General features: G+C 35.1%; 1 protein-coding gene across 1 annotated transcript in view; it reads left to right on the top strand.

The window, feature by feature from the left end:
• The window catches only part of LOC149940243 (atrial natriuretic peptide receptor 1-like), a 34,154-nt gene that overhangs the window by 205 nt on the left and 9,258 nt on the right, over positions 1-24,691 (top strand). Inside the window, exons 2-18 of the mRNA XM_090179185.1 lie at positions 1,860-2,223; positions 5,189-5,554; positions 5,983-6,149; positions 7,632-7,766; positions 8,085-8,223; positions 8,278-8,369; positions 9,759-9,903; positions 10,300-10,384; positions 11,180-11,306; positions 17,515-17,589; positions 19,761-19,838; positions 20,262-20,366; positions 20,644-20,715; positions 21,278-21,431; positions 22,855-23,025; positions 23,888-24,056; positions 24,199-24,348. Of these exons, the coding sequence (XP_090035311.1) occupies positions 1,860-2,223; positions 5,189-5,554; positions 5,983-6,149; positions 7,632-7,766; positions 8,085-8,223; positions 8,278-8,369; positions 9,759-9,903; positions 10,300-10,384; positions 11,180-11,306; positions 17,515-17,589; positions 19,761-19,838; positions 20,262-20,366; positions 20,644-20,715; positions 21,278-21,431; positions 22,855-23,025; positions 23,888-24,056; positions 24,199-24,348 (2,594 nt within the window). The remainder of the gene's footprint in view (positions 1-1,859; positions 2,224-5,188; positions 5,555-5,982; positions 6,150-7,631; positions 7,767-8,084; positions 8,224-8,277; positions 8,370-9,758; positions 9,904-10,299; positions 10,385-11,179; positions 11,307-17,514; positions 17,590-19,760; positions 19,839-20,261; positions 20,367-20,643; positions 20,716-21,277; positions 21,432-22,854; positions 23,026-23,887; positions 24,057-24,198; positions 24,349-24,691) is intronic.

Genomic DNA, 24,691 nt, shown 5'->3' with positions numbered 1-24,691 from the left:
TAGAAAAGTAATATTAAATTAAATTTGGAAAAAATTAACCACTGCTATTTTAGCATTATAAATCTGTAGAAATATCAAAATTTTAAGACAACGATAAAATAATGCTGCCATTTATGTTTCATACTTTATTATATCAATTATTAAATTTCGTGATTTTCATTCTAAGGGTAAGATTTTGCGAATAATTATTTACAGACTTACCACATATATAGCAGACTTAAATTCGATATTGTTGGAAATACAAATAATTTTAGACAAATATGATCACAGATCGTTCAAAACCCAACACGCAGTCTTAAAACTATTAACACTCTGATGAAATAACTAGGAAATTCCCTTAGCCTATCACGTTTTCGTCATAGACTTCTAGCTTCAACGATAAACAACGTAAGGGCTTTCGAAATATCAAAAATCATCGCTTAAAGGATTTCTGATATAAATCTATCAAAAGTAAAAAAGGGTTTTGAGTCGAGAACTTCTTTTATCTCCCAATACCTATTCCAAATTTACTCAATTTTTTAAGGTTGTTTTTGCATTCTACAATTTTTCAAAGAGCTAGTATCAGATTCTAATTAAAATTAATCAAAGTATATTAATTGATAATTTATCACTAGCAAAATGGTTACAGAAACATCCAAATGAGCACAATTTGTTAAGGAAAATGGAGCGAGTTTACAACAATTATATTTGCCCTAATCAATCGCTTGTTCTCGAGCATATTAAATAGCAAGTCAACCACAGCGTGAAGCTAGAATATGAAGTCAGTCTTTCTTATTCTATTTACTTTTGCTTCAACGAAGAACCCTTGATTCTACATTTATGAACTCTCGCTTCTCTCTGTCTATTTCAGTTATAGTTCCAATAAATTATTTTATTACGTTAGAAGTTATTTTTGACATTCATCATTCTCGATAACAGTACCAAAATTGAAAGCGAGTTATATCAGAGTGAGCCCATTTCTCGTGCACTATCCGTATATCAAAGCTATTCAGTGATCTATACATAATCAATTTAAAAGTACGACTTTTTCTTTCCATAAAATAGGAGCATTCCCAAAAAAGGTACTAAACTAGACATATTTGCTTAATCCTTGAAAGATAATTGCAGTTATTAAATCTATAAGAAAATCTTAATTTTTTAATTTAAAAAAATTCTAGTGTTTCTTCAAATATCTATATAATTGAATATATTTTTTAATTATAAGTGTTTCTATTAACGGAATTTCAAAATATCGAAGCTCACGGGGGTTATTATACGTGAAGTTATTCATTAATTTTCTTTTAACTTCCGCATCATGTTTGCTCGTCTGCAACGTCGTTTGTGAGCCATGGTGTCAAACCTGCTTTAAAAAGACTGTTCAAAAATCGTAAACAAGATTTCTCCTGATTCAAATATCTTGAAAGTCTATTGATTTTCATACTTCATTCGAATTTATAAAAGCTGACAAACTACGAGTTTTATCTTAATAAACTGTATAAATCAAGTTAAACCATGACGAATTCCCAATTTAATCAACTTCGCATAACAATTTAAAAACAAAGCGAAACAAATTTCTTTAAATTTTCAGTCTTGTGTAATTTTAAACAAGCGAAATGAATCCCTGTACTCTTCATTGAAATTTCATACACGTACATTTTTACCCATACTCAATTATTTTGAGGAATTTGTGGTGAAAATGTTAATGAAAATTGTATTCCTTCTTGAAAACATTACACTCACTAAATAAATGGAATGCATTTAAATTTCTGTCTTCTTGAAAATCTATTTAACTAATTTTTAATATATATCTATTTCTGAAGGGCTTTGAATTACACCGGGTGGGCATAACTGATTTTTTTATTATTTTTTTTAATCTGCAGGTTTGGACGAAATCTGCGAAAAAGATATTCGTGGCATTATTAATTGTGATTAATGGAGGAATTTTATCTGTCGAAACGTCAGACGAGAGCTTCGCGGTTGAAGATGGCGCCTCCGAAGAAGAGCGAATCGAGTACAACGCCTACTTGCAAGGAATCTTCCTCGACCAAGAAGATTTATCGTACTCTTACCAAATCATGAAACCGACGCTAGAGTACGCTCGAGACTACATCGCCAAACAATACAGAAATATCAATTTCACAGTTGACATCATCCAATCGAGCACATCCTGTCACGCCAATCTCGCTCCGGGTCAAGCAGCCGCCGCCTATTGCTCCAAGAACATCTCGGCCTTTATCGGACCAGGTATCTTGGTTTTCACAATAGCCTATATTATACCTTTATCAAAGTTTTACCATTTTGAGAAAAGTGTACCAAAAAAAGACCATTATGTTCTTAGGTTGGGTCTAGCTACCCGACACGGAAGGGAACAAATATCACTCGCAAGGAATTTATTTTTATCATGTGATGCGAGTTATGATAAAAATTAAGTCCGTCAACCAGATTACGTGAAATAAGCACATGAAATCTGGCGAAATACCACCCTTCGAATATGGCTACCGGTGATGGAGCCCTAGAGACTGTGGCGCCACCCGATAACACAGAGGTTATACAGGGTGTTTCAAAAGGTTATGCAAAAATTTTAAGGAGTTGTATAGGGGTGAGTTGAGCAGAATGCCTGTTTTTCGCCATTAACCTACGATTAGTTAAAAGAGCACCAGAGAGCTTCAAAGTGTTTCCTACTAGCCCCTGGAAGTAGGCTGCAACAAGCACAAATCCAAGTAGCAGGGACTTTAAATACTGTTTAAGTTTACTTTTTTACGCTGGTTACCTCGATTTGTTTAAAAAAGTCATTTTTTACTTATCACCTTAATGTTCGCATTTCCCAACTGCTTGGTTTTTGCGCTTGTTGCAGCCTACTTCCAGGGGCTAGTAGGCCACACTTTGAAGCGCTCTGGCGGTCTTTTAACTCATCGTAGCAAGATGGAAAAAAAACATGCATACTTCTCAACTCACCCTCTACAACCCCTTAAACTTTTTGCTTAACCTTTTGAAACACCCTGTATAAACACGCACGTGTAAAGCTGGACAAGACGATTTTTTTGTTATTTTAAAGTGTATTAAGTAAATCTGGTTCTTACGGTTCGTCGTTCTAACTAATAGAGAGTCTGAACAGTTACTCTCCCAAAATAATTACAAAACCCAAGTTAAGTTTTGGTTAATGACTCAGTCTTAGCAATGTGTTCAAACTATAAGGTATGCTTACGATTTTGTAATCATCGCCTTGGCTCTTAGCCTGACATTCGATAGTTTATCTGGAGCAATATTTGAAGGGCAAAAGAGGACTATCATGTATATATATTCCGAGCCCGCTGATTGACGTAGATGATTTTTCTTTCACTAGTGCACTTGGCAATGACTAATTACACTCTGGCGTTTTTGTCTTTGACTGCTTTGTACTTTCCTCTTTCATGAAGAATTTGAGCGGAGCTCGCTTCGTGAACAAAAATGTTAAATGATAATAGAAAAGTTAAGTAAAGCGCTTTCGGTGTTTCAACGACCAGGCCGAGAGGCAAGTGATCAATTTTCTTCTGCCGTTTACACTTTGGAGTTGAAAAATTTACAATTTTAAGACCAATTTTTTCAAGCTTGTTAAATAAAAACCATTAGTTTATAAATTAATAAAAAAAACATTCGAATATAAATGAAATCAAAAACATAAGTATATAAATACAAACAAAATATTTAGCCAATAAATTAAAACACAATATTTAGTAAATAAATTAAAACATAATTTTTAGTAAATAATTTAAAATATAATATTTAGTAAATAAATTAATCACATAATTTAGGCCAATAAATTAATGACATAATTTATGTAAATAAATTAATCACATAATTTAAGTAACTAAATTAAAACATAATATTTAGTAAATAAATTAATCACATAATTTAATAAAATAAATTTAACAAATAATTTAAGTATAAAAATTAAAACACATTTAGTAAATAAATTAAAACACATATTTAGTAAATAAATTAAAACACATATAGTAAAATAGACATGTTTCGCAAATAATTCAAACAGACAACCTTTAATGAATAAGTTAAAACATACAACCTATATTGAATAAGTTACGGCACTTAACCATTATTGAATAAGTTACAGCATTTAACCTTTATTGGATAAGTTACAGCACTTATCCTTTATTGAATAAGTTACAGCACTTAACCTTTAATGGATGCCGGCGGTAGTGGCGTACTCCTGTAATCCCACGCGTCTGGGAGGCAGAATTTGTGTATAGCCGTGTGAAGACGACCACCAATCCCGCAACGGGTGGTCGGAATACTTCCGCCCCGGTTGTCCCCACCCCTGGCCCCACGGATCACCCCGTTGGCGTGGCCGTTACACATATCTCGCCCTGTTTAATCAGATCTTCGCCGGGCTCGAGGTCTTCTCAGACTCAATCAGCCCTTATTTCTTCCTTCTTTGAATAAAAAAGAAAAAAAAACCTTTAATGAATAAGATAAGACATTACATTTTTATTGAATAAGATAAAACATAAATTTTTTATTGAATAAGTTTAAGCAATTAACCTTTAATGAATTAGTTAAAGTACACAACTTTCATTGAATAAGTAAAAACACACATACTTTATTAAATAAGTTAAATCACAGATCGTTTATAGTGAGTAAGTTTAAGCACCAAGCATCTAGTGTATAAATTAAAACCCAAAATATTTACAATCTTCTAGCTGAAGAAATATCTTTAAAATTATTATCAGCAGAGGTATGTAAAGCACAACTTACTAGAGAAGTATCAACCACATTGTTTTTCGTTCAGGTGCAATATCCCTATTAATCTTCATTTGGACAATATTTACAAGCTCTTTTAGATCAAATCTTCCTCAGTGTTTAATGAAATAATAAAATAATAGTAATAGCAATATTTAATAATACTAATAATCCGAAAGGCTAATACCGTCTGCAGTGCACTACCTTCGGTCAAATTCAGCTAGCGACCTTTAAAGCTATTATTTTAGGTGGACAAGTTTCACACGTGATGCGTGTTAAAAATCCTAGAGAAAAACAATGGTTTAAATTGAAAAACGTAACTTTAAACGAGCTCAAGATTTTTATTCTTTGTTGTCAAGCACGATTTTCCCGCTCAATGGCTTCAACTTTATCTAACAATGAGGACGGATGTTTCATTTTTGAGCTTTGGTCAATAAGTGTATTGGATTTAAAAATGTATATCAAATTTGAAAAGGTTGCACCAAAGCTCTGGACCCGGTCGCTCGTATGTCAACGTTCTGGAACCTGCCCATTTGCACCGCGGGAGGAATTGATATTAGACACCTGAACACATCGGTGTTCCGGACATTGATCAGAATATCTTTCTCTTTGGATCGAATGAGCGCCTTCGTTATTAAAGTGTTGGACTACTTCCGGTGGAGACACATCGTTCTCATCGCTGATTTAACGGAACATTTGCAAGCGAAAATTGCGGAGAGTCTGGAAGAGCTTTTCACTGAATCGGAAATTTTCGAGGTTCAAGTTTACAAACTACACCAAACAGAAGGCCGTAGTTTGAAGTTCCGAAAATTTCTCATGCGTGGGAAACAGATGGCTCGAGGTAAAGTGTCATTTGCTTATAAAGTTCCGAAAATTTCGTTTGGTTTTAAGGGAAGTACAATTTGGCCATAAACACTATGGGTTGCATCATTTAAAAAACGTATTTTTAAAGTCACGCGACCCATAACAAAACTTAAGGACGTCAATCATGGAATATGTACACAAAATCGCACCAAATTAATTAACTTCGAACTTTCATAAGTTCCCATAGACTCGCGTACTACAGGATTTAAGCTCTAATATTGAGATGAATGTTTCAAATTTGGTCCGCGATACCAGAAAATTTCTCAAAAGAATTAATTACGTTCAAACACGATGTCCAACATTTTCCTTTTAAGTCTCTCTTAAGTTAATAACATAATTATGAATAATTGCATCTTTTAAAAATAAGATTAACCTCTGTCTAACGCAACGCAAAATATTTCTCAGTTTTCATCCTAGTTGGCAAAGGAGACGCCATTCGAGAAATTCTCCTCGAAGCACATGATTTGCAGATGACCGGCGGCGACTACGTGTTTTTAGGAGTGGAACTGTTCAAAAGTCAACAGTTCTTTGGAGATTTTTCTTGGTTTAAGATAAACTGCTCTCGCAATCAAGTAAGAATCATTGTTACACGAAACAAAAGTACTACGCTGTGTCCAAAAAATAGTTTTAAACGAGCTTACCAAAAAATGTATAGTACATTTGACTGTCGTTCACATACAGAAAAATGCATATAATGTTTTTTAATTTTAAAATTTAATGCTGTTTCTTCCATTATTTCTTTTAAAAGTTTAGTGTCTTGCACAACCTCACGCGAGTCGGTAACCTGCAATATCTATCTTTTCTAATATCTCTGGCGACCTTGGCACTCTCTCTAACTCTGTCCCAAAGCAGCGGCGGCGAACGGAAAATATGTCTGTGGGGGCACGGGCATTATTTTTTCATCCAAAAATGCATATACTTAAAATTTAAGCAAGAAAATGTACTGCTCTAAATTTTTATAACTATATCTATTTTTTTTTAAAGTGTTCTTTCTTATATCTCATCCGTTAATGAATACAATGATAATAAAATTCGATATCTTTATAAAAATATCTGTGTACATGGCTAGATAATTAAGCCACATACTTTACGAAGGTATTTTAGCTAAAATAGGGTACACAACGGGCCGATTTTATGTTTGGACGAATCTATTGAAATCAATTTTACGGTTATATCATCTTAATGCTACTCGCATCTGCAATCTCAAAATAACTTCTGTAAAAAAAACGAATTCAGACCCAAATAAGGGCAGTGAGATTATAAATTTTTCCCTGATTGCTATTTTTCCTCGATTTTATTTCTGTGGGGGCTGTGCCCTCGTTTGTTTTTCCCTATGGGGGCTCGAGCCCCAGAGCCCGCACGGGATCGCCGTCACTGTCCCAAAGTCGTTACGTGTGCAACCTCTTTTGTTTTTTGGTATTTTAGAGGTAAAAGTATTTAAATATTTAAAACAAGGAGGGCAGGCGCTCTGTATAAAAAGTCGATACGGTTTTTGAAATGCAAAAAAGGCCAGTAATTCCTGTTACATGATTTCTGCTTTCTGGCGACGTAATAGAAACCCAACCAAGAAGGAAGAGAACGAAAGTAAAATAGCAATAACAAGAATGATTTAGGCTACTTAAGAATATGGGATCGCAGAGATCGTTACCCCACCATCACATACTTTCTAGCGAAGCTCATCCTCTTTGGAATGTTGGTGTCTCACTTTCACGCACACGATTGTCACCTATGGCAGTAATCCATACCTCTACTTGGAATGCTTATGGCGGCAGATTTTCGTCGTAGCTTTGAGCTTCACTAAATTTCACTTGCACGTGCATTTTTCGCTAAGTGGGAACTAGCCTTTACGTAGACTTAGGAACTGTGGTATCACGTGCATATTTAAATTGGATTGAGCTAAATAATCTGTAATGCTAATGATTTTTATTTTTTATACAACCACCGAATCAATTCGAGCTCCAAATACTATATTTTTTACTGTTTCTTAATTTGAAATCGTGACAAAAATGGGATTCGATTTAAAAAATAATATTAAATCAATAATTTGTAATTAGATAGCGAAGAAAATGTTTGATGCTTTAATGGTCGTTTCTGTGAGAGTACCGACGGGAACTGAGTACGATACTTTTGTTAAAAACGTCACTGAAAAATCCTGGGAACTATTTAACCGATCCCTTGACGAGAACGAGGTAATCCTTCACTTTCAATATTACTTTATATTATTTTTATTTAAAACGCCCCTTCAAATATTCCACTTCAGTTCTACGGACTGCGCCATCTACTATCAGAAAAATAAATTCTTAGTTAATATTTTCATTTTCCGCGGCGTATAGAAAACTTAATTGATATCTGCTTCCGAAAAACTATCGTAGATGGCGGCACAATAAATACTGAAGCGGAATACTTTCTGGAAAAACGATAAATAATAAAAAAATAACTCGCGGTCTTCTAGCTATTTTGAGGTCGATTGTAAGTAATACACGTTTAAAATTTATTTTTACCTTTAGGTGAATGTTATTGTGGCAGGATTTCACGATTGTATGTTGCTGTACGCTTGGGCTTTGAACGAGACGCTTGCTGAAAATGGAAACGCGTCTAATGGGACCGCCATCATTGCTAAACTACTCAACAGAACTTTTAACGGAGGTAACACTAACAAAAATTATTTTGTGTTTTTGTTGACGTACGTATAATAATTAGGTTTGACTGGACCAATATACATTAACGAAAATGGCGACCGGGAAGCTGATTACACCTTAAATGACTTCGATGAGATTTCTAACTCAATGAAAGTAAGCAAACGTACTGATTTTGAAAATTTTAACTGCGATACATAAACACATTTACTATCCTAAACGACATAAGGTGCAACCCTACACTGAAGACTTCATATTCCTTAGATGTGCTTTCATAAGTGGCTGTTCATAAATGACGTAACGCAGGTTATTAATTGACCACACCACCAAAATTACTTTACAAGCTAAACTATTTATTGTTTTACCACTAGAAAACCAATCAGGCTATTATAAATGAGAAAGAGTAGTAAGTTGCCAGTGTACCTTAAATTATAAGTTATAAATTATAAATGAGAAAGAGTAGTAAATTGCCAGTGTAATTTAAATTATAAGTTATAAATTATAAATGAGAAAGAGTAGTAAATTGCCAGTGTACCTTAAATTATAAGCTATAAATTATAAATGAGAAAGAGTAGTAAATTGCCAGTGTTCCTTAAATTATAAATGAGAAAGAGTAGTAAATTGCCAGTGTTCCTTAAATTATAAATGAGAAAGAGTAGTAAATTGCCAGTGTTCCTTAAATTATAAATGAGAAAGAGTAGTAAATTGCCTGTGTTCCTTAAATTATAAATGAGAAAGAGTAGTAAATTTCCGGTGTTCCTTAAATTATAAATGAGAAAGAGTAGTAAATTGCCAGTGTTCCTTAAATTATCAATGAGAAAGAGTAGTAAATTGCCAGTGTTCCTTAAATTATCAATGAGAAAGAGTAGTAAATTGCCAGTGTTCCTTAAATTATAAATGAGAAAGGGTAGTAAATTGGTAATTTAGGGTCTCGTATGGAATTACGATATCGGACTAAACAGTTCAGTGACCTCTCCCCCTCCTTTAACGTTTACTAACGCTTGCGTAATTTGTGAACGGCCCATTACGTTTTTAATAAGGAAGCACCAAGCTCTTACATTTTTCGACTTGTTTGCGTTTTAAAGGCTAAGCGAGACCTAGATGTTAAAATCTAATAAACACCTTTAAACATTCTAAAAAACGTTACCTCGGTTTAGTTTTTAATCTGTGTCGCTATAAAATAAGCACTATTTCATTTTAATATGAAGACCATAAGCATCCTATTCGCCAAAAATCTCACATAGGTTAAAACTAGAAGCCAGAATATTTTATGGCTATTTTATATATCCAGTAAATAATAATTTTTTCCATCGCAACGACATCTATTACTTATGCTTTTTAGATTAGACTTATTAGGGACATGCTGACATTTTTTTTTGAATATCCAACGGACCAGATGTGTTCGCTGGGTAGGCTCATGCCACTAGTCATTGATTGGTGTTTTCGTTAAAAATATAATTGCGCAATTCAAGTAAATAACAAATGCAAAGCGCTTAACAATTTTTTATTCGTTATCAAATAATATAATTGAGATATTTATTTTAGCCCGTATTGCTTTACACTGGAGCGAATCAGAAACTGAGCACTGTCCCCGGAAGCCCGATAAAGTGGCCCAATAATCGAGCCTATCCTCCACCGGACGTGCCACCTTGTGGATTTACTGGCAACGATCATGACTGCCTTTCCAAAGGTCTGTTTGATGATGATTTCTTGATCAAAACTCTTTTAAACGTTTTCTGGCATATTAATAGAATCAGAGTAGAAACCAGAATGTATTAGAAGACTAAGATTCAAACCCAACTTCGCATACTTTGTAGCGAAAGTTCGTCTGCTTTAGACATTTCACAGACGACCTCCATCTGTGTTTACTTTTTGATATTAAATAGCTGACGATATTTTACTACGAAGTATGTGAGGATTTCACTAGAGGTAAATGCTTTTGACACGTATTCTTAGGTATTTGAATGTATTCTTGGTAGAATTAGATGCCTTCTTGGCCAAAGTGAAAAGAAATATCATTAATGGTTCAGTTTGACAATGCTTGCAGCACAATCTACTAACATTGATTGGGTCTTTTTTTCTCTAGAATCAACACCGTTATCTTTAATCGTAACCATCATTGGATTCGTGGCGATTTCGGCGGGTTTTGCTATTGGAGTCTTTGTTTATAGGTAAGTAAAGTCATTCTGGTCCATCAATATTTTCTAAATGTCGCGCGTTTAAATATTTAACAATTATACATATTATTTTTATTATGAATATTACCAAAATTTAAGATGTTAATAACGTATCAAACTTTTTAATGATTTAAATCCTTTGCATTTTCTTCAAAGGTCGCTGTCAAGACTTATTAAAATAATATTCAATTAACATTTTATTAAACTTGGGCACTAAAGTGTAACATAAATAATTATAATTATAATAATTATTAGCTAGACAAATACCCAAGACACCCCCCTAGGCCCAAGTCAACTAGTGACGTTTGATGCGTTTTAATCAGGTGGTCGGGTTAAGTTGCGTAGGAGGATGATGGCAACCAGGAGCAACAAACACAACACCCCACACAAGAACGCAACCCGTCCAAAGTCCTGGATTTACTTGTGTACAGTTCTCATTGGCTAGACGCTTTAGCGCCTGCTGCCGTCGGAAGAGGAAAATTCGGAAATTGTCTTCCCCCCGCCCGTAAAACGTTCAGCGTAAAGGCTCGTGTCGCTCGTCCAATGAAATACGTACACATCCCTTCGTTAGCGTGTTTAAAGGCTAGCTGCGTTCTCCTTGTGTTTGTTGCTCCTAGATGGCAAGACGTTATTTAATATTTATATAATACTGAAATATCACGTTCAGAGTAATAGTTTTCGGTTTTGTCGAGTCAAATTAAGGAATTTTGATACACATTTGTTACTTGGCACCTTGATATAGTTACTAATTTTTAATTCTAAACGTGATAATCAAAATATCTCTTTAAGGCGATTAAAGCTAGAGTCGGAGCTGGCCAGTCTCTGGTGGAAAGTGCGATGGCAGGACATCACATTTCATGAAAAGCTTCCAAAGTCCATTCTTAGTTTACCAACAAGCACCGAAGCTTTTGCAACAGTAAGTAGATTACAATTTATATATTTTGTGCCGATTTATAGTCGAAAGGTATTTAAAATATTTCATTGACTTTGAAGTAGGTTAAATCACTGTGGTTTAATGTAATTGAATGATAGTGCACGTGGAAGAAAATTACATTTTAAACCTGTATTTTATAACTGCACCGTGAGATCTCATTGTGCAGTTGGATGTATATAATTAAACCAAGCTTCCATGTGAGCTTCCATTCAATATTTATCCCCAATGCTATTTTATTTGATAGCGTCATTGTTCTGACTACAGGCTATCAAGGACTAGTTATAATGATAGTTGACTTAAAAGTCAACTATCATTATAACTAGTCCTTGATTATAACTAGTCAACAATGGGTTAAATGTTTCCCGTCAAACAAGCGAACCCGATCGAGTCATTCATAAATTGGATGTCCAAGGCCTGTTCACTCGTGGTCTCAATAGTCTAATGGTAGTGGCGTTGGAATGGTAACCATAAGGTTGAATGTTCATCTCCTGCCCGAGGTTAAATGACTTTTTTAATTTTTTTTTCACTCTGGCATATGTCTGGCCAAAATTTACAGGCGTGTTCTTTGGGTAACAAGGAGTGCAAAAGGTCCTAAGAAACGTTTAACGAAATTGGACCGTATCCGAGTAATTGGCCGTCCAAAATGGGCTTCCAAGACGTGAAAAAACGAGCAAATTAAGTTTATTTCTTGGACCCGATTGTTTCCTTTTACTAAGCATTTGGTTTTGTATCGAAAAAGATAAGAAAACGATCGCTAGTATCAAAAGTTCGTTATTAATTGAAAGAAGAATTCTACGTATAGAAATTAACAATAACAAGGTGTTTCATAGGGACAACGTCAATTGAAAGAAAGTAACTTATTGAATTTCGTTTTTTTCTTCAAATGCCATAAGTACAAATTTCACCGAATTACAAAAAATGTACAAAATTATCACCTGGGGCACACGCAAATCATTCTTTAACCCGTTCGAAGATTCAAAGCGGTCAAAAACTATGGTTGCCTTCCCTAACGGCGGCGGGCGGAACTACTCTTCGGAAGTCAAATTTAACGCACTGTGGAAACTTAAGCGAAATTAGACCCCTTATACGGTTTGGCACCGTTGCGTAATCTAGATCCGATTCGTTCAATAATGCGTTGTCGTAGGTCCTCAATGTTGCGGGAATGGGTAGAAATTCAAGTTCTTTGAGTAACAAGGAGTAAAAACGTCTTAAGAGATAATTGAATATAAATTTCTACTAACAAAAGCTTACTAAGAGTTCACATCTAGAAGTATACAATAATTACGATTAAAAATAATAACAATTTGATATAAACTATCAAGAGACACAGTAAAAAATACATTTCTTGGTTTTTCAGAGGTTACATGTACTGTTACCTAAACAGCATTACATTGATCATTGTATTTACAAAAGTTGTTCAAAATGGCCCCCATTGGCGTACATACAAGTTTGAACGAGTCTTCAAAATGATTTCTGGCGTGTTTCGAATTGTGTCGCACGGGGTCAATTATGCGTTGACGTAGGTCTTTAACGTCTCGAACTTCAGTCATGTATACCAAGTCCTTGATATGGCCCCTAAGATAGAAATCACATGGGTTAAAGTCAGGAGATCTGTCTGGCCATGCAACAGTTCCATCTCGACCTATCCACCTCTGAGGAAACTCGGCATCAAGATGAACTCTATAGCCCAAAGGCTAAAATGAGGGGGTGCTCCGTCGTGTATAAACCACATTCGGTGTCTTACTGGTAATCGTACGTCTTCAAGTAGCTTTGGTAAAGTGTATTTTAAAAAGGTTTAATACGACTCATCAGTCAGTCTTGGTGGTAGAAAATAAGGTCCAATTAAATGGTCGCCGACAATTCCGCACCAGACACTGAGACTAAACTGTGCATGATGTGATCTAACGGTAGTCGCGTGCGGATTTTCTAGCTTCAACTCATGACGATTATGTAAATTGAAGATTCCGTCAAAGGAAAAATTAGCCTCATCAGAAACAATTAACGTCCTAAGTCTGTTCTTGAAACCACTGAAATTTGGCTCGTCTTGGATAATCGACCTCACTTAAAGATTGAACCTTTTGTAACTGGAATGGGTGGTACTGGAGTCCTCGAAGGATATTCCAGACAAGTAAATGGTTGGCATGCAATTGACGTCCAACTCTCCTCGTACCTGTCGTAGGATCATTCCCGAAGATAATAAGTACTTGTTCCTCCACGTGTTCTGGAACGTGTCCTTAATTCTGCAGTAGCAGGTCCCCTGAGTTGTATTTTTCCAGTTTATCTTAAGCGTCTGTCACCCACCGGGAACGTTTTGTCGATTTGGAAGCTGTCTTTGAAAAAAGTGATCCTGATACAAGAGCCGTGCTTCCACCGCACTTCCCTCAGCGAGTCCATACATCAGATGCATATCGCCATATTCTGCAATCGTGAAGTTCGCCATAGCACAGCAGGTTTAAGATACAAAATGTGAATTTAATTTTGAGGCCCCTCAATTGAATGCAAACTCGAGCCTCGTACGCGTCCAAAATGAACCATAAGAACATGTGTTGTCGACTAAACCTGTAGACTAAAAACATTTTTTTGTAGGTGACTATTTAATTACACAAGCCAACTACATTCAGTGTACTTGCATTCGAAAATAAAACACGGAGATGAGTAAGATACGTTCCAAAACGCCTCACAAGGTGTTAAATTTGTGCTTACGTATGGCATTAAAAGAATAAACAAGTTGGCAAGCCAAAATATACCTCTCCTCGGAAGAATTGTCCCTAGCGGTATTAATTTTTCGAGATGACTCTTAAAGATATATTTCCGCAATTCCGAGTTATTTACTAAAAACGTAAACCCGGTTCAATCCCGCCCGGTATAAAATTTTAATTATAATTAAAATAATTGAGACGAAACAACAGAGTATAATTTATTCAGAATATTATAAATTAAGTAGTTACAACAGCGAGTTAGACGTACTAAAACAATGCACAATTGAATTTAACCCTATTTTCGGTACAAGTTTATCAGTTAAATATAATACGAAGCCAATTTTAATGAAAGAAATATCTACAGAGGGTATTTGTATTTTTCTCGCTTACGAAATACTTGCCGCATCTTTAACGCTCATTTTATTTCAAATTAAACATCTTAATCAGTCGAGAAAACGTTCTAAATAAATTACGAAGTAATGACGACCCAGTTAAAAACCAGACCAACATAATTGTAAGCGCACGATGTATACAACTCGATTAAAATATACGACTGAAGAAACGAAATAAAATACAAATAAAACGAAAGATATATAAAATTAAAAAAACTGATCCTAATAAATCGTGAAAATACCCTCCACGTCACGCACATTCGAAATACGCAGAAGTAACGTTATACTATATCCAGTTTAAAATATTAGAGTATCACAAAATAAAAATAACGAATAGAAAAATACACAATAACAACCAAATCAATCAGACTTCAGAAACAAAACTCATAGAAAAATATTATAACGCAGTCAAGCAATAAATTAGTTCAAATACTTAGAAATCAAGCAATAGAAAATATAATATCAAGAAGCGCAACACCTTACCATTCGCAAATACGATTTTTCACGTTATTATAATGAAACCGGATAAGCTTTTGGGCATGACTTACGCTCTTAAAGGTTCCTCTAAGACTGGACGGTTTTGCGGGAAAAAGGAAATAAACTTAAAAAATAGTAGATACAAATATAAGACAGAAAAAAACAACAATACCAAAGATTAGACAAAAAATAACGTAATCTCGATCAGTTAAAAAACACAACAAAAAAGCGTATCCGAAAAAAAACCTACTGACAATTAAAGAGTTTAACAACGTCATTGAATAATATATTACAGATTTATAACACAACGTAAAAGGAAAAATAACACAGCGGCAACGAATCAAAGTCCTAAAACCGCGCTCCCGGTTCAATTCCAGACGAAATAAAAACAAGTTCACAAAAATAAAAAAACAAAGTTCAATAAAAAATATCCACAGATATTGTATTAATCCGTTTAGTAATCATAATGGTTCCTTTCCCTAAGGAAGTTAATGGCTCGGCGGTGAACTATCCACGTGGTAACAATGCGACCCGAGTTCAATTCTTGATTACGATCAACTTCTACATTAAAATACTTAATTATTTAATAAAATATAAGATTAATATAATTATAAATATTTAATTAAATATAAGATTAATATAATTATAAATATTTAATTAAATATAAGATTAATATAATTTATAAATATTTAATTAAATATAAGATTAATATAATTTATAAATATTTAATTAAATATAAGATTAATATAATTTATAAATATTTAATTAAATATAAGATTAATATAATTTATAAATATTTAAAATGATGTAGAATAAATTATAGTACCTAACGTTATAACTTTGTAAAGGACATTCGCAAAAGCTGTTTTTTAGAAAAACACCGTAACTTAACAATCTTTGGTGGCTGAGTGGTTAGAGTAAATCTCTTGCACGAGGCAGACCCGGGTTCGATTACCGGCCGGCGCCAATAATTCGCAAATTGTTACTAAGACGAATAACGTGAACAATTGGTGGAAACCCTGCCATTGGACGTTGAGAGCTTGCATAACACTCAGCACTCGGTCCGTCCCAAAGTCATTAAGAAGAAGTTGGAGAGGAAACGCCCGTACAAACACAACAGACTCAACATCCACAACTATCATAACACAAACACAACAAACTCCACACCCACAACCGTCATAACACGAATTCAACACTCGCAACCGTCATAACACGACCTCAACATTCGCAACCTACGCCTAAGCATTACAATTACGAAATACCCAAACAAACTGAGTTAAAACCGTCACGACGGTGAGCGTTAACGAAAAAACACCATCCAAACCGGACCCAACCGCAAATTAATCCGTTAACGCTCACCGTCACACGGTGGCTTTGCCAACCCTTCGAGAAACTGCGAACGTAGAGATTTCGAGAAATTGCGTAAAATGCGAACGCGTTCGCAGGACAGACAGACAATCAGACAGACTGACAGACAGACAGACAGACACACAGACACGGTGATTGTATAGCCCCTCCTAGGGGTTAAAAGCGGAATTCAATCATTTCCTTTTTTAATATGCGTAGTCACTTAGATACACCTTGTTATTTTTACACGTAGCTTACTTCTTTCAATTTGATAACGCACTTTTGATACTAGTTTTGTTTTATACCGAAAAAGATAAGAAACCAATGCTTAGTGGAAGGAAACAGTTGGGTCCAAGTGATCATAGAAACTGCACATTTGCGCATTTTTCGACGTTTTTAAGCTCCTATAAATTTTAAAGCCGCGTTCACAAAGACGTTAAAAATGGTACATGTAAATAGCTGAAGTTAGAAATCGGCGGTTCACAAACCCACCGAAAGTCAAAAGACGAGAGGAAAATCGGCGGTCAACCCGTATCTACTCCAGTTTGATATTTCGACCTTCGGCTGAAAATCCCTTGCCAGGTTTGGCCAATGAAGAAGCGGTTATGACGTCGTGTCGGTTATGTGATACACAAACACCTGTTTTCTCGAGAGAGTGTGGAGCCCAAGGCACGAGGGAACCATGGTGAGGGAACGAAAGACTGTGTTTATTTATGTTGGTTTACCTCGTGGTTTCGGTGCGCTATGGCTGCCACAAATAAAACTGTGTTAGCGCTAGTAAAGGAAGTCTTTGTGAACTGCTGCCATTGTGCAGAAGGAGAAAGAGAAAGGCTGAAGTCGGATCACCCCGCCGAAAGCAGGATGCTCTTTCCACTTTTACTTTAGAATTCTGTTCAACAAAACGTCTTTCTGAACGCGGCTTAATATACAATATTTTCGTGGCCTCGGTAGTCCTATGTTAGTGGCGTTGGAACGATAACCCAAAGGTTGCGGGTTTGATACCTGCCTGAGGTGATACGATATTTATCAGTCACTCGGGTATGAAAACTTGCGCAGAAGCATTCCTTGGTTAAAGCAACTTTTATTTCTACCTTAATTTGGTTTCAAGTGAAATCTGTTAACGCTAATATATGTTTTTGGTTCAGCAATAATCTAGATAAAAAAACAAAACCACTTTCGAAGCGGTGAAAAGATAGAATGATAATCTACAGTTTTGCATTTAAGAAACGAGTGGCAGTAAATATAAATTATTTACTTAAAAACATTTTTTAACAGAATGGTGACTTGGATTCTGCGTCCAGTACTACTATAGAGCCTGTCACTCCCGGAACTAGAGCCGCTATCTACAAAGTAAATATTCTATTTATGAAATCGATTGCGATAGGTGGGCACTTAACGGGAAATCGCTCTTAATTTGTTTTGATATAGAAGAGTTACAGTTTTGTTGTTACGTATTTCAACGCTGATTTGAGTAGTGGTGGTGCGTAGCTCAATATTATTATTAAGAAATTATTTTATTAGACGTAAAAGTATTAAAAACCAAAAAAATGGAAAATAACATTAATGAAGAACGAATACATTGCTCCTTATTTCGAAGCCAGGAAATTAGGATTTAAATCGGTTGCCAGCTTGAAGGTTAATTTAACAGTGTAACAAGCGGTTGGCGTGGCATGAAGGGCTGGCCACCACCCTCCTACGCATTGTAACCCGGCTACCTGAATTAATGGCTGCTTATTATTATTATTATTATTATTGTAACTCAAATGAAAACGAATGAAGGGGAAATTATTTGTTAGTGCGGGGTATTTGGTGTATCGCGAACAGTTTCAAGATAAATTTATCGATAAAGACCTCACGTAAATGCTCAGATGAATAATTCGTAAACGTGATAGTGCAACAGCAAATATCCCAAATACACCAAAACTCAACCGCTAGCTAACAGTTTTGATGCTGTAAAATTGGGAAGCGAATAGTTTGGAAAAATGTTATAAGGGTTAACTTTTTGTCCTGGTGTATGTTAGTAATTCTACCCTTTTGTATCCTATTTTCTTCTCATCTTGTATCTTTTTCATGCAGAATTGCTTCCGAAGCCTATTGCAATTGACTGATTATTTAACCAATTGTTTTGCATTTTAATTAACCTTTATGGTCGGAGCGCATCGTTTCACGTTTATGATAATTTTCTTAAGATACAGGATACAGGGGGTTTACAGGGGTACAAGAGGGTTTTCGACGAGAGAGAAAGGCGAGTTTTTGAGTAATTTTTTTGGGGAAAAGGGTACTACGGTAATTCTGGCATGGGGAAAAGGGGGAGGAGTGCCTTACTGCGGTGGTTCGACTATGGGGAAAAGGGTACCATGGAAATTATCGCACGGGAAAGAGGGGTAGGGGAGCTTACTGGGGAGGGGGAGGCCTAGAAACACACAACTAGCTGAGGGCCCGCCCATAGGGTGGGCTTCTCGGCTAGTTTATGTATATGCTTCCATGGATATCAAACAGGTTATACTTTGAATTCACGTGACTACCGTAAAGGCAGGGCAATAGTTACGCCATACAGTGGGTGAAACTTAACTCCTGGGTAAAGCTGAAATTGAATTGAATTGAAAGCCACGTCAGCAAAGTATAGAGCTCAATGGGTAGGACGTAAGAGGCTGACGGTGTACATGCGATTCCCGTAATTTCGACGCAGTATTTGTACTGCGCGTAATATTACCTACACCGGGAATATCTAGGTAATCTTCTTGTATTCCACGTAATTCTCACGTAATATCGAGGTACTCATGGTAATATTAGCGTAAGTTCGTCGTATTTCTCTTAATCTTAGAATACTGTACGTTTTTTTGGGGTACTGCTTGATTACGTAATCGGAATACAGCTTGACTCATAAGTGAAGCAGATCGACTAGCGTAAGTCCAAAATAATTACTTTGAATGAAATCATTAGCGAATGACATTAGATTATTCCAAAAGCGAAGGTCAAAGTGAAATAATATAAGTTAGAAATGGTTTTAAATATTACCAATGAAGAAAATTTCCCAGCTTTTATTTTAAGACACACTTTGAACTCTTTAATCAATATTTATTAAAAATATATCAGGGCACTGGAACTTATTTGGCTGCCAATACAGTTTTATCAAGGACCCTCTACAACCACAATCTATTTAGAACTCTGCCAGTCTGCCATCATTGTTATGTAATAGAACTATTGAAAATCAATGTTTAGGAAAACTACCTTTGAGGCTTTGAGCAGCGTATTTTGATACAGAATATTTGAGCTATACACTGTATAAACCAAAATCCTTCGCCGGAATGAAAGATGGTTTCATATCCTACAAAAATCTTTAAATCTAATAGATTCTGAGGGAAAACCGTCAGAAACGCATCATACATTTCTTAATTGTGATATTGATAACTTTCCATTCCGATTAGTTACAAGATTAAACTTTCTTTCTTGAAAAATTTCAATTTTAAACGGTGTAACAAGAGTTAATGTATAAGTGATGAAAATAACATTTATAACAGGGAATGCGTGTAGCAGTAAAATCTTTGAATATTCGAAGAGTAACCATTTCGAGAACAGTTCTTTTGGAAATGAAACAGGTACGTTTGTAAAATATACCTTAGACTCTGTACTCTCGCTCTCCACCAATAGAGACTTGGCACTCCGTAGCTTTGGCCATGGCCGCCATTGTGGTCATATTTTTCTCGCCACGATAAAAACTTTTGAAAAAAAACTGTGACGTATAGCACTGCCAAGTCCCTATTGTGTCAACCAAACGAAGAATAATATTGGAACGAAACTGCAAATGAAACATGTACCCTCGTAGGCTCAAGACAGTTTCCATATAGTTGCTATTTTCCCCGCACTGCCCAGATATATTTACCATATTTAAACAACCTCCGAAAGTACATGTTTCCAACGAATAACCGAAAGACGGGCTCTAGTCTTTTGTGTTATCGCTATTTGCGGTTGCTATAAAACTAAAAATTTCCATGAAGTTACTAACAAGGTTTTTGTAACAGCTAAGAGATCTGACGCATGGAAACTTAATTCGATTCATTGGTTTGTGCATCGACCATCCGAACGTAGCTGTTCTCAATGAGTACAGCCCTAGAGGATGTTTACAGGTTCGATGTGTGTTTGAATTGTCGTTTCTATATTTAAAATTAAGTGGTTGAAAAAAAACAAGCATAAAAAGTATTGTAATTCCCTGAGATGAAATATCAAATTTATCTTGTTGTCTAACGAATTAAGATAAAAGACATGGCAGAGTTTGTTTGATCGTTTTTGCACCATTTTTCGCTTTTTGGAGCTTCATTTAAATCATTTGCGGCTCCAAAATGGTCTCATTGAACTCTTATCAGAACGCAAACCTCACAATTTAAAAGACTGTACTAAATCTAGGATCTCCTTCAGAACGATGAAATCAAAATGGACTGGCCATTCCGTTTTTCCGTCATTGGGGATATCATAGAAGTAAGGAAATTACTATTAAGCCTTACTCTAATGTTTTCTCGTCCTTAATTAATAATTAGGCAGTATACGTAAATTTACTGTAAAATATTTTTTTTATATAAATTATTGAATTGCAGTTCAAATTATGCGAACACAATTAAATTTGTATCTTATCTCAAGCTCTTAAAAATATAATTTTTTCTAACCACTTCTCCCCATTTTATTAGATTAATTATTTAGTCAATTTAAGTAAATTACCTGAAAAGCAATGCTTTTCGTTAAGTATAATTCAAATGGGGCTTACACACTTCCTTTTCTGTATTCAGACAAGCTCTTCAAAATATTATTTTAAAAGAAACGTTTAATTTACTTAAATTTCAGGAAAGTTAGTAGTTTATACCGTTCATTAAAATTAAAATATTTGAACCCTATTTCAAAATAAATTACTTGAGTTTAATTCAAAGCGAGCAGTGTGCTTTTCTTCCCAATCGTTTTCAAACCTGCAATGTGTGTCTTGATTAAGTCACTTTCTTTGAAAATCAGTGTTAAAAAGTACTTTTAATAATAACCATCTATAATCTAGGGAATGTGCGTATTACACGAAAGCGCTCTGGGATACCACGGTCGTCTTAAGTCCACCAATTGCGTTATTGATGGCCGATTCGTCGTCAAGCTAACTGACTTTGGCCTAAGGTCATTGATGGATCAAGTACTACCTGATGATTCCTTTAATCCAAGTAAAAAATGACATAAATTTTTTGTTGACAAAGAAACGTTAGCAATAGCCATTTTATTTATCGCTTCGGTTTAAAAACCTACATTAGCAATAAGGCAACAATGGTCTGAATGACACACTTCTAAATTATTAAACATTAACATGATAATTTCTGGTTTGCCCAGTGGCGTAACTAGGAACTCCGCCCCCCCCCCCGCGAAAAACAACTCGGGGCCCTTTTAAATAGCACCGATTTTAATCATAAACGTTTGGGGGCCCCTAGTTCTCGGGCGCTATTTACGCCACTGGGTTTGCCTACCAAAAGCTCTCTCTTCGTGGTATAAAATAATTGCAAACATGCTTAGAGAAAATTATAATTTCAATAACAAACACGAGCAAAGTTTTAAATGTTTCTTGCTTTTTGTGACACCAAAGCAAAAGTTTGAAACACAAGTTGAAAAAACGTTTTTATGAACACTTATGTTAAGTACACTATAAATAGGCTAAAAACCTTGGTATTAATATTGTATTGCCTGAAGGGTCATTTAGAGTTTACATCTTTTAAAAGCCGAATAGTTTGACCACCAAATTTTTAGATAACCTTTTCAAATATAAAAATACCTGGATCATTTTGTAACACTTTGAATTCGAATATTTTTAGTTGTAAAATTCAATGATCAAGTAGTTTTTTAATACCCTTTTGTTCTTCATACACTGTTAAAAATAAAGGTTTATAAAACGACCAAAATTGGACTTTTAATTTATTTCAAACCATTTGGTTACTAAAAACGGTCTAATCAATTATTGTAGACCCATTTTACTCTTTCATGTTGGGGTATTGAAAGGGAACGAGCCCTAAGAGTAAACCTTTTCCAGTCCTGGTGGTAAAGGTATAAAAAAGTTATGTTCTAAGGTTAAGTCTTTAAAAATTTGATAACGGATTTTAAATATAGGGGATATTGATTAAGGCGTCAAACTATGATAACCCAAAATCGACACCAAAGAATTCTTGCTATGTGTATATAAAAAATTTAAAGTATTAAATGATACTATACGTGATCAACTCCCATCGTTCAACGACTTCAGGGACGCTCATTCGGCTATTTCCCCCAAGCGAAAACCAGCCTAATGTGGCCATGTTAATGGTTAATATATTGAGTTGTATTAAATAATTTAAAAAAAATTAAATAAGGGCCTATAAAGGATTGAAAATAAAGTTAAAAAAGATGAACTTCTTACTGTTTATGAAGTATATAAAATGGATAGAAGAATGTATAATAAGTACTTAAACACTCCACAAAAGGACTGAATTTGAGGAGCAGAAGGTTTAAATATGTTTTATGATAAAACCCTGAATGGTCTTAAATATTGGAAAATGTTTTAACCACTTTAGAGGTCTAAAATTAAACCTTTATTTTTAACAGTGTATGCTTATTTTTTCATAGAGTCTTTGTTTTGGACGGCTCCGGAACACCTCCGTGAAATGAGACCAGAGCTCAGAGGCTCTCCGAAAGGCGATGTTTACAGTTTCTCCATTATCCTGCAAGAAATTATCACCAGATGTGGACCGTTCGAGTGCTCATGCAGGCCAACACGCCTCATCTTACAAACTGACGGTAAAGCCTTGATACTTTTTAGTGAGTATATTGAAGGAGAGTCTTCATGAGGGTACAATTACAGATTTGGTATGCGGAACGATTGTTTATGCAAATTATTTTATAATTCATAATGTACGAGAACCTTTGACCATACTTTCCTATAAAAACTTGTTGAGGTTAACGGTAATAGTTAGTGTAGGGAGCTGTTGGCTCGATCGAGTGGCATACAGGGCTTGCCACCACCATCCTACGCATTGTAACCCGGCCACCTGAATTAATGGCTTTAAAAGTCGCTTAATGACTTAGGCCTAAGGTGGTGCCTTGGGTATAAGCCTAGCTGATTATTATGATCATAATTATAATATTACTTTTATTAGCTTTTGAATAAATAAAGGAAATCCTTCTGTTATATTTATATGATTTGTTTCAATGCTTTTTGTGAGAAAGTACTGTAATCTTTGGCGGTCTATGGCGAATACCTACAATTTTATAAAATTAATTTCAAATTTTAAAGTAATTGTTTTTCGAAAATGCTTAAAGATTTTCCGAGGTACTTAGCGAAATCATTGTTCGGGTGGTGATTTCTTAAAAAGATCGTCAAAATAACTATTTTGCCATCTGGCCATATTTTAGCAGCTGGTGGCAATCTACTCGGCATCCTCCCAAAACATGTCCTTGCGGTCGCCATACATTAGCGTTTACACTTTCAGCTTGTGAGATACTCGTACGTTCTCAATAACGTATATAAATTCTTGGCGTTACTAGACCTACGCAGTAGCAGCCAGGGTTTGCGTAGTTTTTATTAGTTTAAATTTCTTTAAAATAGCCTTACGTATTCCCTAAATGTATAAAGAAATGTCAACGGATAAACCTTTTTCAGAAATTCTGGAGCAGCTTCGAGTAGGGACGTCTCCACCATTCCGTCCCGAAGTGTCTCCTGACGAATGCCCGTCTGAAATCCTGGAGATCCTGCACTTGTGCTGGGAAGAAGACCCCAACGAACGACCTTCCTTTTGCAATATCAAATTGCTTCTGAAAAAAGTTACCAAGTATGATCATATTCAAGCTGTGGAAATATTTCCCAAACGATAAGATTAAATTACGTTATGTTCCCTTCCTTTCACGAATGTGTATTGATTGATTAAATATTTAAGTTTATTATTATATTAAAACACATTGAATTTGTTTCAGGGGAATGGGTAGCAAGAACTTCCTGGACAACTTACTTTCGCGAATGGAACAATACGCGGATAACTTGGAGCTGCTAGTTGAAGAGAAAACAGCCGCTTTCTTAGAAGAGAAGAAAAGAAGCGAGGAACTTTTGTACGAAGTTCTACCGAGGTATACCATACACAATGCACTATTTCAGTATTTATAATGACGCCATCTATGGCAGTTTTCTGAAAGCACGTACTTTTTAAATTTGGTTCGGCAAAAAATAAATTGCATTTCACTTTTCTGATAGTCGTTGCGCTTGCATAAACAGCATTACTAAAGAGGTGTATTAGTATAGAAAATTTGTAAAATATCATTAATCAGTACCGTTCTAAGAGCTACATTATAACAATAAAGCCATGTTACTTTATAGAAAGCCATAATTTTCCGAAACTTAAAAATAAAGCTTATTATACTTAATATGTATGCCCTGAAAATTAATATTTTTATTTTGTTTCAAAGACACTTG

This window comes from Leiobunum rupestre, chromosome 6 (genome assembly GCF_980474605.1).
Source record: "Leiobunum rupestre chromosome 6, qqLeiRupe1.1.hap1, whole genome shotgun sequence".
Lineage (NCBI taxonomy): Eukaryota > Metazoa > Arthropoda > Arachnida > Opiliones > Sclerosomatidae > Leiobunum > Leiobunum rupestre.
The sequence above is the reverse complement of the archived record's forward strand: the minus strand, read 5'-3'. Positions and strand labels throughout refer to the sequence as shown.